At 36.4% G+C, this 17,791-nt stretch overlaps 2 protein-coding genes across 2 annotated transcripts in view; both read right to left on the bottom strand.

Moving 5' to 3' along the window:
* The window catches only part of LOC107757421 (ubiquitin carboxyl-terminal hydrolase 43-like), a 38,072-nt gene extending 29,421 nt beyond the window's left edge, over positions 1-8,651 (bottom strand). Inside the window, exon 1 of the mRNA XM_016574890.1 lies at positions 7,481-8,651. Coding sequence (XP_016430376.1) covers positions 7,481-8,074 — 594 coding nt within the window. The 5' untranslated portion in view covers positions 8,075-8,651. The remainder of the gene's footprint in view (positions 1-7,480) is intronic.
* Positions 8,652-10,836: 2,185 nt separating this feature from the next.
* On the bottom strand, positions 10,837-17,560 carry cfap52 (cilia and flagella associated protein 52). The gene is made up of 14 exons (XM_016574894.1): positions 17,500-17,560; positions 17,170-17,369; positions 16,916-17,052; positions 16,616-16,744; positions 15,992-16,091; positions 15,733-15,849; positions 15,298-15,398; positions 14,989-15,159; positions 14,702-14,850; positions 14,167-14,312; positions 13,177-13,328; positions 12,845-12,947; positions 11,335-11,446; positions 10,837-11,012 (listed from the first exon to the last, which is right to left on the bottom strand). Exons 1-14 carry the CDS (start codon positions 17,558-17,560, stop codon positions 10,837-10,839), a joined length of 1,854 nt encoding a protein of 617 aa, XP_016430380.1.
* Positions 17,561-17,791: the final 231 nt, after the last annotated feature.

Raw genomic sequence — 17,791 nt, 5'->3', positions numbered from 1 at the left:
CTTACTTTACAAGTTCCCTTACAAAAATTAACCATATGGTTTTACTATTAAAATTAATTCATTAATAAATACATTTATTATGTAAAATTCAATTCAAGTTTATTTGTATAGCGCTTTGCACGATACAAATCATTGCAAAGCAGTTTTACAGAAAATTAAGTTTCTACAATATATTTATTTATTCAAAAAATAAATAAAAACAAAAAAATGGTTACTATAGTTAAACCATGGTAACCACAAATTAACCATGGATTTACTACACTAACCATAGTTTAACCATGGTATTTGTACAACTGTGGTTATACAAATGGTAATCAATACAAATTCGTTTTGTTTGGGTTCTCCCGTTGTGGTCTGTACTTGCGTTTCTGTATTTGGTTGTGTTGTGAGCTTTTGCAGCGCGTTTCTTTATTTGGTTGTGTTGAGAGCATTTGCAGCGTGTTTCTTTATTTGGTTGTGTTGTGAGCATTTGCAGCGTGTTTCTTTATTTGGTTGTGTTGTGAGCATTTGCAGCGTGTTTTTGTATTTTATTGTGTTGCGAGTATTTGCAACACGTGCTGTCAAACTGATGAAGATGTTTTCTTAATTTGCTGGTGCTTTTTCTATTTGCATGAGTTTTCGGAATTTGCAGCGCGTTGAGCTCTCTCGGCCACCGTAATATCGCTCTCTCTGCTCTCACCAAAGCGACAGCGAGTCGTGCGCCATTACACTAGAGTTCACGGTACATCAAATACAGGTGTGCTGTGCATCCATTCAGATGAACTGAAAAAAAAAGCACAGACCGCTTGACTGAGAGTGAAACTCTGAAGCGCTCAGTCAGAGTGTTCACCGAGTGAAAATATATCTGTGCTAAACTTATACTCAGCCTCCAACTCACACACTGGCGAGTAAAATCTGAGAATTTATTAGCCATTGGCTAATATTAGACATCATTTAGTCGCCCAGAATCAAGATTTAGTCACATATGCAAGTGATTTACTCACAATGTAGAGGGTTGATATTTCACAATATTACTTTTAACTGTATTTTTCATCATCGTAAGATACTCTTTTCCACAATTGGAGCTCTATTCAATAAAATGACAGGAGATGTCAAGCTCCTGCAAAAGGACAAATATAAGACCAATAGAAAGGCATCATAAAAAGAGTCCACATTCAGCACTACACTCTAAGTCTTTCTGACCAAAGCAGAGCATTGTTATATGGACTGATATTTTGGTAGATATTTAACTTTAGTAATATTAAACTGTCCCTCTATGTAAAAGAGCTGTGTAAAAATTCTTCAAAAGTATTTACTATTTGCCATATAGACCAGGAAAGACTAATTCGATGCCAGTCATTCATTAATGTCAATGATAAGCATTTCAATAAAAAAATTAGAAAGTATTTATATTTCTGTATATTATGTTACATTTTTATGTTAGTTAGTGGTGTTAAAAATTGCTCTGTGCATAATGAGCTGGTGGGTTTATGGTGTGGTGTGTTGCGGACCAGGTGTGGTCAGCGCTCTTGCCAGAAAGTCCAGGGCCACATTTTAACCCCAGACTGCCCCTGGATTCAAGGAGCTAAAGGCCCATTCAAGGAGCTAAAGAGCTAAAGGCCCATTCACACCAAGGACAATAGCATTGATAACTATAACTATAAAGTTGTAATAGTTGTTCTAACTCTATGAAAATAGGAAGCTACCACCACAACTATAACAATAACGACACCACTAGGAATTATATGGTGGGAATCACTTTTTTTTAGATGTGTCACTTTTTTTTAGATCAATTTTTTAGATGTAAACATAAAAAAACAGAACATCAACATCATAAAAACATAGACAGCCAATCAAAATCCACATTACTTCAAATAGCTTGAGTATTTCAAGTGGCAGATGACATAACTGCATAATAATACAAAGAACATTATCATGTGTTAATGTTAATGTTAATACAGTTATTTATAGTTATCTTAGGCCCTGTTTGATGCGTTTTCAGTGATCAGATTGTAAGTGGTCAACCAAGATGCAGTACTGTTAAAACCTGATCTTAACATGTGTTTTAAACCACTTGTGTTCGGATTTCATCTAGAACCCTTCCCTCTTAACTCTTTTCGCAGAAGCGTAGAGTGTAGCACATAAAAATGATTGAATGAAGCCATTGCGCTGCTTACAAGTGAGCAGAAAAAGGAAACAAATGGAAACTATACAATTGGTAATGGTGATTTTGGTCATAATCCGTGTGTTTTGGCACAACATAGCAAAGTTAGAATCGATTGTTTTGGTTTGCTTTTTTAAAACACGTCCCAGAACGCTCATGTGTTCAGTGGGCAGCAAGTAGGCCTTTTGTCGCTGTTTAAACACATTCAACCACAAGTGTCTACACTACAAAAGCAATCCCAACTGAATGTGTCTTCGGCTAACTCTGGAAGTCGTCGAAAGTGGACAAGCTACATGCGTTTATACCTGTATTTAGTGTCATCCACTTGTGATCGTAAACGCATCCTAATACCAGGTGTAAACAGAGCCTTATAGTCACAATTTCTTTTTTTTTGTAAACGGCTCTTAACTCTTGTATGAATGATATACAGTATATCACCAATATTCTGAAAACATACAGGTGAGGTATTATTTAATTTGCAGTTTGGTTGCAGGTACTGTTAGTGCTAAAAAGTGATATTTTAAGCTCCAAAACACCTGATTATAAATTGACTTGAAGAGAAATTTTCCACCTTAAAAAGTCACAGTTTAAACTTGATTTGTAGTCAATGAATTGAGGCCTAAAAACTAACATTTACAAAATGTCCTGTGTGACTTTTGAACAAAGACAGTCAACAAGAGCAGGTTAAACTTACGAAAAGAAATCTGAGCACATTAGCATAATGTCATAATCAGATCATAATAATCTCCTTATCTGCTTATCATATTTGGATTGATCTGGGACAGAAGCGGATTTTGGGAATCACAAAGCTTCAATAAGACCAGAAATATATGGGTTGCTCAGTAATATAAATTCTGCACTGCTACTCTAATGGCACCTCATTTTGCAGATTTCTTATCTTAAGAATTGCTTTTTTAAAGATCATTATTTTGTGTATTTGGTGTAACAGAATATGTTGACATGCTTTAATGTTCAAAAAACACATTATTTTTCAAATACTGTACAAATATTTCCACATAGTGGGGTAGATATGTGGGGGCGTGTTAGAATGAGCCGTTTTAGGGGGGCGTGGCAGAGTCTTAACTTTGATAAAGAATATCTCTTTTGTTTTGAGACTTTAGTCTTTGCAACTTCAGGGATCTTATCTATGCACAATCAGCTTGTAACACTCCAAAGAGAAAGGAAAACTTGAAATCGCATCATATGACCCCTTTAAGAAAAATAAAAAAGCCTCAAATATAAAATGTTTCACTCCTCAAAGGAAATATTTATTTGTCATTTCATATGGTTTCAGTATTACATTAACCAGTTCAAAATTATTTACAAAATGAACAACATTTATCACTGTTATGATGCTTGCTCAACTGTATCAAAAGAATAGTGCACCCAAAATGAAAATTCAGTCTTAATTTATTCACCCTCATGTCAAGCTTTAAAGATGGTAGCTCTTTTTTGTAATGCATTATAATGAATGGAAATCACCTTAAAAGTGGTTCATGCAACTTGTGCAATATTCTAAGTCTTCCAAAGCCATACAAAACCTTGTGTAAGAAACCAGCTGTAATTGAGAGAAGTTGTCTGATTCGTGAACTAGTCATTCTTACAATAGGAATCATTTCAGTAAAGTTATAACTGGTCTGAATGATTAATTTACAAATCTGCCTGTTCTGGTTCTCAAGTTCAACGTATACCGTGATAAAAGCATTAGCAATTAATCGCAACATGAAAATTTGATACCGGCATATCCCTAAGTTCAACTCAGTGACTTAAAGAGAAAAAATGAACATTTTGTCATTATTATTTACTCACACCTACGTTGTTCCAGACCTGTATGCATTTATTTCCTCTGCAGAACACAAAAGACAATATTTTGAAGAATGTTGTTAGCCAAACAGTTTTGGTTACCATTGAGTACCACTGTATGGACAACAAAATCAAAAACACTGAGACATTTCTCAAAACATCCACAGAAGAAAGTCAGTCATACAAGTTGGGAATGACATGAGGGTGAGTAAAAGACAACAGAATTTTCATTTTTGGGTGTACTTTTCCTTTAAGGGCATTCACAGTGTTTCATACTGGATGTTATTTCAGTCTCAACAGCTCACCTGCAGCACAGGTACCCTTTATCAATTCAAATTATGTCTGCATGAGTAAATCAAGTCCAAAGTTCCAGAGATGTCCTCGTACAGCAGCTTTATGACATTTGCACCTATGAATGATTGTTTGACCAGGACTGCAGGCTGTAAACTGATAATTCTACTGAGCTGAAATGCGAACAACAACAGGAACATCAGGCTGTATTTTATTTTACATGTACAGCCACTGTAGGTTAACAGGTGTAAGAGACGTACCCTGGGGGATAAGGATATTTAGAACAAATATTTTCTAGTTGAAAGGTGAAACTAATCTCTTAACAGATTTAAATTCAACTGACTAAGTTTGACTTTCTTCCTCACAACTAGTTGCAAGCAAGTGATGGATCAACAATTAACCCTTTCATACTGCAACAGACTGTTTGAACATCATACAAGTCGCTAAACATAACAGCACAGAGACTTTGAAACCCTGTAAATTGTAAAATATTTCATTTCTGTTCCAAAGATCAAACAGCAGCTAATATAATTTGTGAGAATTAGTTTAGACATAAATTACTGGTCTCCATTCACTTCCTTCCGAGGACAAACCTCTCCCTTCTCTTACACAAGAATGACAAACAAGTCTAGCAGGTTAATACGAACCTGTCTTAGTTCCATTGCCAATTCACTAAGCAACATGATGAATGACGGCATTACATAACCTCAGCTTCAGCACTGCTAGCAGAGTTTCTCTCCTATTCTTAAGCTTACCAGACAGGAATGTGCCTTTACTACATTCTTCTTTTCATTTTAGAATCGACTAGCTTTTTCCATTTAGACCAGCGGTGTCAAAGACATAGCCAGTGGGCTGAATATGGCTCACTGGGGAATCCAATCTGACCTGTGGGATGATTTGAGGGTAAAAATGAAAAGTAAAAACATGGTGAAAAGAAAGCAATAATATGTTGTCCATATTGTTTCTTAGTATGAAATTTTCAACATGTTAAATTTTACTTGTACGTCAGGACAGATTAACTTTGTCTTAATTTGTCATTCTTTTAATAACACACATCATGCAACTGTCCCAGAGCCAGCCATTTCATTTTTCCAATTTGTTGCTAACAGCAATAAGGTGGACAGATTATATACAAATTTGACTCTGTTAAGTAAAAAGCTGTACAATTTTGAGCGTGGTTAATACTACAAAGGTATTTTTAATACTAAAAAGTAAGGCAAGTTGCAAATTTGTTATGTAGGCCCTATATGTAATATGTAAGTTTCCATTTGTTTTACCACAATATTTTTCACAAAGCATAAAGCTCATTCTGCACTTTTTTTTTTTTTTTTGCATGCAACCAGATATGAAGAGATCAATGTCTCAATGTTTTCGTACAAATTTGTACAGAAACATACAATTTTTAGAAAATAATAAGCATGAAGGTCCAGTCCTAAACTACCAGTGGGGCGAAATCAGATCGTACAAAAACATATGAATGAGATGTACAAATTAATACTAATTAGCCATCCATTCGCCCAACTATCCAGAATAGTTACAAATTGCCATGAGAGGGTGTTGAGATTGACACCCCTGATTTAGAGGCAGACAGGAAGGAAGGAAAATCAGAGAGCAGGAAAACAGAGAGACAGATAAAAGTCATCAAGTCTGTCTTGTTTCTCCATATGGAGGAGAGTCATTAATTTCTGCTGATCTCCAGACGCTGTATTATTCACTTTCCCCTGACCATCAGCGATGCCCTTCCTCCTCACCCTCATCATTTATCACCTCACCTCAGAGACTAAATATCCACTGTGGCCTCTACCACACAGTTCCATGTCTTTACTGTATTCAATACCAAACCCTGTAAACAAGACAAGCATTGGATTTGATTAATTATTACTAATACAACTATTAATATTATGTTATATATCATATTGCAATCTGTTTCTATATGGAAGTGCTATTTATTATGACAGAGAGCTATTTAATATGACAGATTTATTATGACAGAGACTAAAATTATATTGGTTATAATATATATTCAAATTGAAAAAAGGTGTTGTTGAGAAGTTAAGAGGAATGCATGGAAATGGGACAGTTATCAGAAACATGCATCTTAGTTTATCTTCCACCATGGAGGATAAACCTGTACACGCACACACACAAACAAAGAGAGACTTTTCAATTTGTCATTAAATAGACTGAAGAAATTCTTACAGTATTCTTAAATAATGTTACACAATAATTGCTTCAGAAGTACTTATACAGTGAAATTCTGGGAGAGGCTGGCTTTTAAAATAGAAAATTTTGATACATTTGATGTAAGCTAATGAGGTCTATAGACAGCTGAAACGGTCTACAGTGAACAGGGTAGATCTGAATGAATGGGAACACCAGGGGCAAAGTCTGTTAAGAATGTGAACTAATGTGCAGCGCGCTCTCTCTCTCTCTGTCTCTGCACAAGCATTAAAAGACTGTAGATACTGTGCCTTCAAGGCATATGCACACAACTAAATAGCTGTGAGCAATCTATGATTGTTGTTAGTGGATGACAGAATTTTTATCCTGCTAATCTGATCTGATTGCTTTTAAATGCATAATGCTTAAAAGTGTCATTGTCAGTATGCAAAATGAAAATCTATTTGCATTATTGTGAAAAGAAAAAAAAACAGAATAAAAACAAATTAGCCTACTGTTTTTCTAACATAACTCCTTTTGACAATTAAAAACATTCTGCAATCTTGCAAAACCAGTTGGTCGAATTGTTGACAGGTGATTCACCTGTCGCCTCCTACTCTAAGCCCCTCCCACTTCCACCAAATACTGGACTGTAGACTTTTGAATTAGTGATGAGGAAGTCTAGTCATTTCCGTCACTGTGCTAGCTAGCCAGTGAACCCACAACAATGCGAATCGGACATGTCCGAACGCTTATAGGTTCAGTACGCCCGACTCGGGAACAATTCAGTCCATTTAATTTACGAATCGTTCAGATAGATTTTAAGAACCGGGTTCATTACGATCCGAGTCAAAATAGCGATATAGCTCATTTGACTCGGATCGTTTTACAGAATCTTTTATCTGGTTCTCAAAATCTGTCTGAATCAGTCTCTCTGTCAAATCTACCTGTTGATTTTAGCCTCAGTTTGAATCAAATAAAACGATTCCACTCTATACTGAAAAAAGCAAACGTTCTTTCAAAGAAGTTATCTACACTTGCTTAAGGGGGGCGTTCGGGTTCTGTAAATGGATCGAAACTCACCTTAAATTCCACCGACAGCTGAGGCGTGTAATCGAGCGTCCAGAGCGCCCTAACTAGCGATGCCAGCTTCTCCGTCACCTCCCCTCTCACCTCCTCATTCCTCATCATCCCGTTGATCCTCCGCTCATTTAATTCACATTTATACTGCTCCAGACCCAAATACTCTGCCAGAAGTTCCGTGTTACTCAAGCACTGCACCACGGCGTTCATGAAACAGGTGTTTCCGTGATTTTTCAGACCCTGAACTCCCGGAGTTTTCTCGCCGTAGCACCAGGACAGTCTTTCTTTGACAGATCCATAAGAAGATGAGGGCGCAGCGGTCTTCCTCACCGAGTTCTCTCTGTAATTCCCAGAGTTGTGGGCGCTCAGAGTGTCTCCAAACCCACCATCATCATCCTCCGCCGCCGCGTCCGGCTGGTCTGCGGCCCCCAAGTGTGCCAAAGTGCCCAAAGTTCTGACAATCCTGCCTATAAAATTTCCAAGCGATTTTAACGATTTCCTTCTGAACAGCTTTTGGGACTTGTGCGTCTTATTCTTGCGCTTGGCTGACTTGGCTTTGATTGTTTGTTTCCTGGTTTCCCTCGGCGTATCCATATTTAGTCTGTTGTTTCACCCAAACCGATCAGTGGAAGTCAGTAGAGAAACAAGTGCACTGTGGTGTGAACTGAAGACACGGTGCTCCCGCCTGTGGGTCTCGAAAATCTACATCACTAAACCATCACGACGACGAAAAACAGACCGTAAATTAGGCGCCGGTGTCTGCACCGAGGCTCCTGATGACTAACGCGTCCACGACATTCCCTATCGCTGATCTCAGCTGCGCTAGTTTCGCTTTATCCATGACGCTCTTATACGCACCTGGAATTACACTAGTCTTAAAACATGCCTCAGACACAACTCTTGTTCTCTACACCACACCTACAGTGTACTTGTGTGTGGATGACCATTACTGGCCGTTTTTCGCCCGCTCCCTCTTTTTCTGGCTTCTGGTTGGAGTATATGCGTCTGAATGGTAGATACACGGCTTTCTACCCTCCCACTATGAATCTTATTAGCCTGGTTTACTTTGAACACGTATTGGGGGAAATGCATGTGGAAATGAATAATCCACAAACGGAAGTTTATTTACACCTGTAGCTATTTACCTGCTTCATGGCTGCTCACCAATATTTTCCCTCCAAACACAAACAGACATTGCATATTTTATGTATTTAATTATCGTTGTTTTCTAATTAATGTCCACATTCAGATAAAGCCTTCTTTAAAAGATTTTATATGGTACAAGCTATTGGAATATTCCCGTTAACACATCACAACATAATCTTTCAAACGATTTTGCTGCAGTTTGGACAGTATTTTAATTAACTCAATAATTCTCCTTCACAATAGCACACAGTATTGTGATAATATGCAATATGTAGCTCATGTTACTTATACAAATGAGTCTATCTAAACCGGAATATTTTAATAATCAGTTTATGAATAACTTACATTAATACCAGAATATTTCTTCTATATTCAGAATATTTGTGTAAATGCAGATGATGTTAAATATTCTGAGGATTATTCATTTTTATATATATATATATATATAATCCTTGTGCTTCTAAATTATTGACTCGATTCGGTGCCCCTTATGCGGCCTGAAGATAACTTCAAATGATTTAAAGACATGCCATTAAAATAAGCCAAAACAAATAAAAATCAAAATGTTTCTTATTTTAATTCACCTTTTCAGCAAATTTTTTCCTTCATGTTATCCTGAAAAAGCCTAATTTTAAAAATGCGATTTCTAGACCTTTAGCATTCTTAATTCTAAAACTCCATGGCATTTTTATGAGTATACAGTTTTCTAGTTATGCCAAGCTCTAAAACATTTTATCAGGTAGAAAGTGTAATAAAATATTATATTTTTATTTATTGCCAGTAAATCACAGCAACTGGAAAAGGCATTATTGTTATATATATATAAAAAGTCTATTCATTTTTTTAAATTAATAAATTCCTTAATTCTAAAAGTATACAGTTTTCTAGTTATGCCAAGCTCTAAAATATTTTATCTGGTAGAAAATGTGAGTAAAATAGTAGTAGTAGTATTTATTTGTTTATTTCCTGTAAATCACAACAACTGGAAAAGTCATGGGGCCTTCCAATGTTGTAGTGGACAATGGAGGGCTATTGTAGGCATAGATTATGATAAATATTCTGAGGTTCATAAACAATTATGCCACAATTGTGGTGTGTCTTTTTGCAAATTAGGGGCCCCCTACTGTTGCCTTGTGTGCTTTCTTTTAAAAGTTTGTTCATGATTCAAATTCAAGTGTCATATTTATATATTTTCATAACTATAGACCCATTATGCACCTATTAAGCAAGGAAGAATGAGACCAGATAAACAATAACGAGTAAACTCAGCACAAAATTTAACCTGTATAATACCAACATTTATTTATTTACACTCTCTTCCATGTTTCTTGTCTTATCAGACACCCTGTGCAGGTTTATCCTCTGATAGGTATCTTTTTTTAGCACACACCTTACCTTCAAGACAGGTAAATACAGTTTATATGACTACTGAGATCAATTTTGATTGGATAGCCCATTGACTTTGTTACTGTATGTCTTTAAATCAACAACAACAAGGTCATCGGATTGCCTGATCTTTGTCATCTGTGGTGCAGGCCATACCAAATAAAATAAGCGGAGCATCCACTTTTCTGAAAATGTATGTGGCCGAATATCCTTACTGTTAGGGGTTAAGATATTCATTATTGAGTCTGTTCCTCTGAGGTGAGAGGAAATTTGGGACAGGCACATCCAGATGCTGGGTTCCCACACCGTGCTGTACTTCTCCAAGCCTCCCCCGGCAGCTCTCTGGAGCTTCTCAGGTGATATATTAGCTGACAGCGCAGTTCACAAAAAGTCCTCAGAAACTGGGGCTCTAGGCTGCTTTATTTCAATGAAATGACTGGAATTGGACTGTTTAATGGTACCTTTAAATCTCGCAAGAATTCATAACCTAATTTTCAATACAATTATTTGCAAGAAAAAGGAATGGAAGGTAACCATTTGTCTTTTCTGGGTTTTTCCTGTAGTTTGTAATATTATATTTTAAATATACTAAATAAATCCAAAGGGCCATACACTGTACATGTATTTGCTCCTAAATATTTCACAGACATTGTAACATCAATTTTGTTGGTTCCTAAATCTTTAGTAAAGGACAAATGCAAGTTTTATAACAAAAATAAATTTCTTAAAAAAATTATCTTTGTTAAAGACAGTCAGTGCAAATGTATATCTGAACTATCATCATATCTGAACTGCATTATATGCATTATTCACTGTTTAGGGTTCTATGAGGTTTGTGGGTATCTCCACCTCAGGATAGCTCCATCGGCACTGGTGCTGACAATATATCTGCTGTTGTGACAGATCCTCACATTTGTGATGCTTCCACTGTGCCCGATGCCAACATGGGTCACTTCACCATCAGAATAGTGCCAGAGCTTCAATAATTTGTCATCTCCACCTGAAAGAGAGATTAAGTGCAGAAAGCAACATGAATATGCACTAAAAACAGAAATGTTAGATTAGCACCTCATCAACTCAAACTGTGAAACTCATTTAAAAATAACTGCCGGGATCAGTTTGAATTCTGCAAGTGTTTATTTAGACCTGGTGAGCAGACATTTATCCAACTGTTTCGCGAATGATACTTTTCGGCACCGTTAAAAATACTTCTGTTTATATTGTTTATTGTGCCACCTGTTGTTTCTGTTACATCCGCCATATGACAGAAGAATGACTCAGTGAAATAACTCTGTATGTGAAAAGATACTGAAGGTACCTACCAGTCACAAAATATTTTCCGTCCTCAGAAATGTGCATGCCATTTATAGCTCCAGACAAGGAGCCCTCAAGTTCTCTGATTGCTGAACCATCATAAACCTCCCAGTAGCCAATCTGTTCAAAGGTAAAGATTGCATTTCAAATGTCCTATTCTGGTCTAGATCTTAGTTTTAACGGTGGAAAAATAAATAAATACATAATCATGTTAATTAAATAAAATAAAAATCAGATAAAAAAATTCCATGGTTCATGGATGTTCATGGATGACAAATCTGATAAGACTGCAACAATTCAAATAATGAAAAAAAAAGAAAGAAAGACAATGTAATTTCTCAGCATGCACTCAGGTCATTACATCAAAGAACTGATGTAATCGCAACAGAAATATCAAGATGTAATTTGTTATAGTGCAACATAAGAAATAACAAATGGCTCTAAGCCTTCAGTTGTTTTTGGTCTTGGGTTGTTGCATCTGAACCTGTATACAACAGATATTACATAAATCGAATTCCTGGTGAGTGGTGACCACTGATTGCATTTTAGCAGTAATGGAGATGTTCACTGATGTGACATGGCTTTCCCTTTTTTAGATAATTGGATTATTCATTAAAAAAAGAAAAAGAAACAAAGAAGTTCTTTTCATTCATTAAAATATACTGTCAGAATGTATCAAACCTCAGGCTCATACTTATGATACTGCGCTGAAATCAAATTAAACAAATAAAGTAATTCTATCAAGTTTTAAAAGGTTTGAGCACTGTTTGAACTGCAGACAGAGCAGGTCTGGAACGTCTCATTGAGATGGCTTTTTCCCAGCAGGCTTTGCGCCAGCACTGGGTATCCGGCATGACCCCAGCATTGTGTCCTTTCAAGTACTGTACCTACTGTGCCGGATTTGGCTGCTTTTCCTGGACAACAATGGATTCACATTTGTGTTTATTTGGCTACAGTCTGGAGTATTATTAATTACTGCTATTAGATGGTACATGTAAACCAAACAGGTTTGTTCTTTGTCCAACTGCAGCAATTATTTAATCACAATGTTGCACACTTTCCTTTAATACCATTGTTGATAATAAATTGTGCTACTTGCCAAAAATATAAGATCTTGAAATAAAACAGAACAGCTCCATGCTCTAAAATCTTAATCTTTTTTTTCCCCTACAGATTCTAAGGGTCTCATTCTTTCCTCTGCATCTGTGTGATGGACATATGTTTAATACACAGCAGCACACACGTATGCTAATAAACTGCGGTCTTTAAATGGGCACTGATGCTGTGCCCTAAGACTAGCAGATGGACTATTTGGCACGGAGTAGAATGAGCAGATCATACTACATCCACAGGAAACTGGGAGAGCTTTCTGTCAGCTTGTTGTTGTGCACACAGTATCTATCTCTGTTTTTTTTTTCTTTCGGTCTACTCTCTCACCTATCTGTCACTCTTTCTTTCTGGCCACATTTTTCTCAAACACATGCCAGTACATCAGTCTAGATCAGTCTAGCCTTGTACCTTTCTGTCAGTGCCACTGGTGATGATCTGGAATTCCTCAGGGTGGTAACATACAGCACTGAACAGGGTGTTGGACAAGACCATTTGATTCCTCACAAACCTCCTGGATCGGAAATAAGAAGAACACAGACAGATATGGTGAAGGGTTAAATCAAACAGAATGTTTTTCCACAAAGCAAATCTGCACTTTGAATGTTTGGTTCGTGTGAGGGTGGTTGATTTAACTTTTTAACACATGACAAGCTTGTGCACAGAGGAAGAACTTGTGGGCAAGAACTTTCGCTCAGTATGTCTACATTGATTATCTATGATTTGATGCTCTTCAAACTTACACCAGGTCCCAGATGATGCAAGCTCCATCAGAGCTGGCCGTCACACACTCCTTGTCGTTACTCTTGATCTTAATGCAGTTAACTGTAGCTTTGTGCTCCTTCATGATCTCAATGAGCCGATATGTGTTCTGGAATATCTCCCAGACTCTCACCTTCATTACAAAGAGATGTCAAGGCATACATTTATTCTGCATTCTACAAAAAAAAAAAAAAAACTCTACTTTTTACATGGCTCTGTAAAATTTGATTCTGACTGGCCAACTGTGCCATTCTGTGGACAAATATGGTTGTATAATGAAAGCTAAACTGTGTATTTGACCGTTATCCAAGGCAACTAATTTCTTATGTTCAGTACGCTACAGTTCAAATGTTTCTGAAAGACCTTTTTTAAAATGTTTTTAAAGAAGTATTTTATGCTCACCAAAGCTGCATTTGATCACAAATACAGTAAAAACAGTAATACTGTGACATATTATAACAATTTTCTATAATTTTTAATATAATTTGAATATATTTTAAAAGGTAATTTATTCCTGTGATGGCAAAGCAGAATTTTCCATTACTCCAGTCTTCAGTGTCACATTATCCCTCAGAAATCATTCTAATATGCTGAAACATTTCTTATTATTTAAAAAATATTTATTTGAATTGGAAACCTTTTGTATCATTATGAATGTTTTTACTGTAACTTTTTTAATCAATTTAAATCATCCTGGCTCAATAAAAGTATTGAAAAGTACTGTACATAAAGAAACTACTGACCACCAACGTTTGAACAATAATGTATTTGTGCTAGTTTTTTTTATCACGCTGCATGCTTTTTTTCTCAAAAAATAAATGAATTTAATCTCAAATCAATATTTCACAACCATATATTTATCATGACATATTTGGTAAGTGGGACAATGTACAGTAATGTACAGTGTTTATTCTAAATCAGGAGCACAGCTCTCAAAAGTGAGTTTTTGATGTGCATCTGATGTGCTGTACCTGTCCTTCTCCCCCTCCACTGACAATCCTCTTGCAGTCATTGGTCGCTGCTATGGCAGTCACTCCCATACTGTGGGCATTATGAATTATTAGCCTCAGCTTCCCACTCTCTGGGGTGAACACGCGAATCTTCCCATCATGCCAAGCTGAAGTAAAAAAGATAAAAAAGTGATCAAATAAAGTAAGCTATCTCAGCTGCAAATGAATTGTTTGGGACTCCAAATGTGTTAAACGATGAATCAATTAACACGTTTGTGCATAATTTAAACATAATTCATTATTTTTGTATAATTAATTACTGAATTCACCCTGTGAAATAAATACTGGAGTTTTGTGACTTTGTAGTCTATGTCTATTAACTATATAAATATACATTTAAAATGATTTTGTACAAAAAAATCCAGTATATATATATATATATATATACTAATTAATAGATAAAAAGTGTAATACAGTATTAAGTATAAAGTAATATATATATACAAAATAATCAATATAATTATACAATTAATAGATCATCTTGTATGAGACTGACCACTGAAGATGCTCCTGCCGTCCTGCATAAAGCCCAGAGCGTTGCATGTTATGTTGGGCACCGTGATACGCAGAAGCTCCTTGGAGGACTCAGCATGCCACACTCGTATATCATTCTGTGAACAGGTGGCAAAGAGCTCTGACGTCCCACTGAGTAAAAGAGAGTTGAAGGGAGAGGATTTGCACAAATAGATGAAGGGTTTTACTAAGGACTCCGATATAAAGCTTATGTCTCCCTCAAGTGGCAGAAGGAAGGTGCTCACAAAGCACTGAAGTTGTATCACTCACAAAGGAAAGGCCACATCCTTTGCAGCACTGTTATGATTTGTAGCAATAAGCTCTGGTTTGAAGTCAGTGTAGCCTAAATTGTAGATCTGTGCTGCTTCTGTCCCGACGTAGAACTGCTGTCCGTCCCCACGCAGGGTCACTGATGTCACCCCTCCCTCCAACTGAACACTCCTGTTAAGTTAACCATTATTAGTCACTGAATGAGAGGAAGGAAGAGAGAAAGAATAAACAACAAAGGAGGAAAACAAAGAGCAAAAGATAAAAAAAAAAAAACAGAAGAAAGAAGAGGAAATAAGGGTTGTTACACACTTAATGGTTTTGAAATTCCCTCCTGAGCACAAAGACAACATCCCATCTCCTGATCCAACTAAAATATCGCCAGTCTTCAAGACTTTAAGAGCGTTCACTCCCTGCAATAACAAGAAAAGGCGCTTGTGATGCGAAATGACATTTTACCCAAAAGGTCTGTTAAAAAAAATAAAGTTCAAACTTGTTGTTTAACTTGTTTTGTGTGTCTCTGTTAACTCATGTTCTTTGGACTGTGTAGTGCAATAAATAATAGCTGAAATGAATAAAACATAAATGAGGCAAAGAGAAATAATTAACTTTCGGTGCATCATTTTGAAAACAATTCACACAAGTGCATTTTCTCAAATCATGTAAATTATGCATGTGACATAAATGCAACTTCGAAAAAAGAAATTCTTAGCTGCTCACTGTGTTAAATCAAAACTGAGGACTCACCTTGCTGAATTTTTGTTTAACAGGACCACAGCTGTTGAGCAACCTTGTTTTTAGGTTCACTTTCAGAATATCCCCACTAGTAGTTCCACAGTAGAAATAATTATCATCATTTGGGATCTGCAAGGCAGGAAAAACACTTACATATATTCATGTTCTATACACCAGTTTTAGACATACAAAACACTCTGAAGTCCATCTAAGATATGAGCAGGTAAAAATGAGTGAACCAGAACCGGAAGAATCAGTGATTCTTACTCACTTCCAGGCATTTGACAATTCTCTTGAGCTGTCCAGTCTGACATTCTGTGGGCCTGATCTTTCTGTTGGGCAAATCAAGCTCCCACACACGCAGAGTTCCACTTGAAAAAAACACCATGAAAACGTACTAAATTAACATTTGCAGAAAGTGATAAGCACTTTATTTCAAACACACTACATCTATTTGTAGTATATATTTATCTACTTATTTCTGACTCTAAAATACATGTATTATATTATATAAATATTACATAAATTTCACTATTGTGCAAAAGGCATGTTAGATTCTTCACCGAAAATATAAGACAGGTATTTACAGGACAGTATATATTTTTGTTTTGGTGTGATTGTAGAACATATCTGAATTTTTTCTGATTTTGCCATTAATTGTTATAATCCAGTGAGATTGTTGTATGCACAAAAAGCCCTCCAACAGATGGTATGGTCTACTGTACATGTTTCAGCTTTGCCATCACAGTTTTTAATGTATTTACTGTATTGTAATGCAACCTTGGGGAGCATAAGAGACTTCATATTTATTATTTAATGTGAGATTAAGTGTGAATCATTTTACTATGAAAGGTTTGTTTTAGATCAAAATGGACTACCATAAAATTGGACTTACTTCCCAGCAGAGACAAAGATTTCATCGCTCAGGTTGGTGTACTCGATCGTGAAGCAGTGACCAGCACTCTGTGCTGAAGCAGGACTGCCACATATAGCCTCCTTACTCTCAATGTTCCACACTACGATACTAAAACCATGAGGCAAACATGATAGGGAAATAATTTCTATTGCACAGTTAGATTTCAAAATATAGAGAAAATATAATATAAGATGAATGCTAAGAGACTAGAGGTAAGAAACATCAAAATATGGGAAATATCAGAAATGTCAACTCAAGATCACTGCAGCAGGACTTTACCTGCCATCCTCCTGTCCACCCAAAGATACCAGATACTTATCATTTGGGGAGAAGCTGAGATCTTCAACCCTAGTTTTATGTAGCACAAGACGGGCATAAATCTCCTTTTTCCAATAGTCCCAGATAATAACATCAGCCTGCAGTGAGAAATGGTCATCTCATTCCAAGAAAGTAGGGGAGCACTGTATTCCAGTAAAATAAAGCTATTAAGCTACGTGTACGTAGCGTTTTCCACTGTTGTTGGACCAGCTCACCTTAAAGCCCATGAACGTGACCTGTCCAGATGCAATATAGTGTCCACTTTTGGACATAGAAATGCAAGAAATGTTGTTCGTGTGGCCATGGAGGAAAGTTTGTTTTCCACTTCTCAGGCTCTTAATAATAACAGTGCAGCCAAGAGGATAAATGAGATGTTCTTTGTCTGGGTGCACTCTGAGTCCAGAAAACACATGACCTGTATAAACAATGTAGATGCTTTGGTACCGTTGAATTACACCCATATTAGCAAATACCGTGAGTAACGTTACTGTATTAATTTTAAAGATCAAACAATAAAATGCGATAAGCTTCACAGTTTACCTTACCATTAAAACCAATAACAGCCTCTAATGCGAGTTGAGGGACTTCTTGCGCGTCTTCTGCCATTTTGATACAACTTTCAGCTAAGAGCAAAAATGAGCAGAAAAGGCTGCTGGCTTCTGGAGCCAAACCATAGACTGTATACGTATCCAAGCAACAGAAGCACGCTGTGTTTGGACTCGTTGCTTGGTAGCGTTGGAGAGTTCATTTCACTGAATCGATTCATTTGGACTGTTTAACGATTTGATTTGGTTCAGTCTGATCAGATGAGTTGTTTAAATAAACTGTTATATAAAA

This window comes from Sinocyclocheilus rhinocerous, unplaced genomic scaffold (assembly GCF_001515625.1).
Source record: "Sinocyclocheilus rhinocerous isolate Xijiao unplaced genomic scaffold, SAMN03320098_v1.1 scaffold1134, whole genome shotgun sequence".
NCBI lineage: Eukaryota > Metazoa > Chordata > Actinopteri > Cypriniformes > Cyprinidae > Sinocyclocheilus > Sinocyclocheilus rhinocerous.
This window is presented reverse-complemented; position numbering and strand designations above follow the sequence as displayed.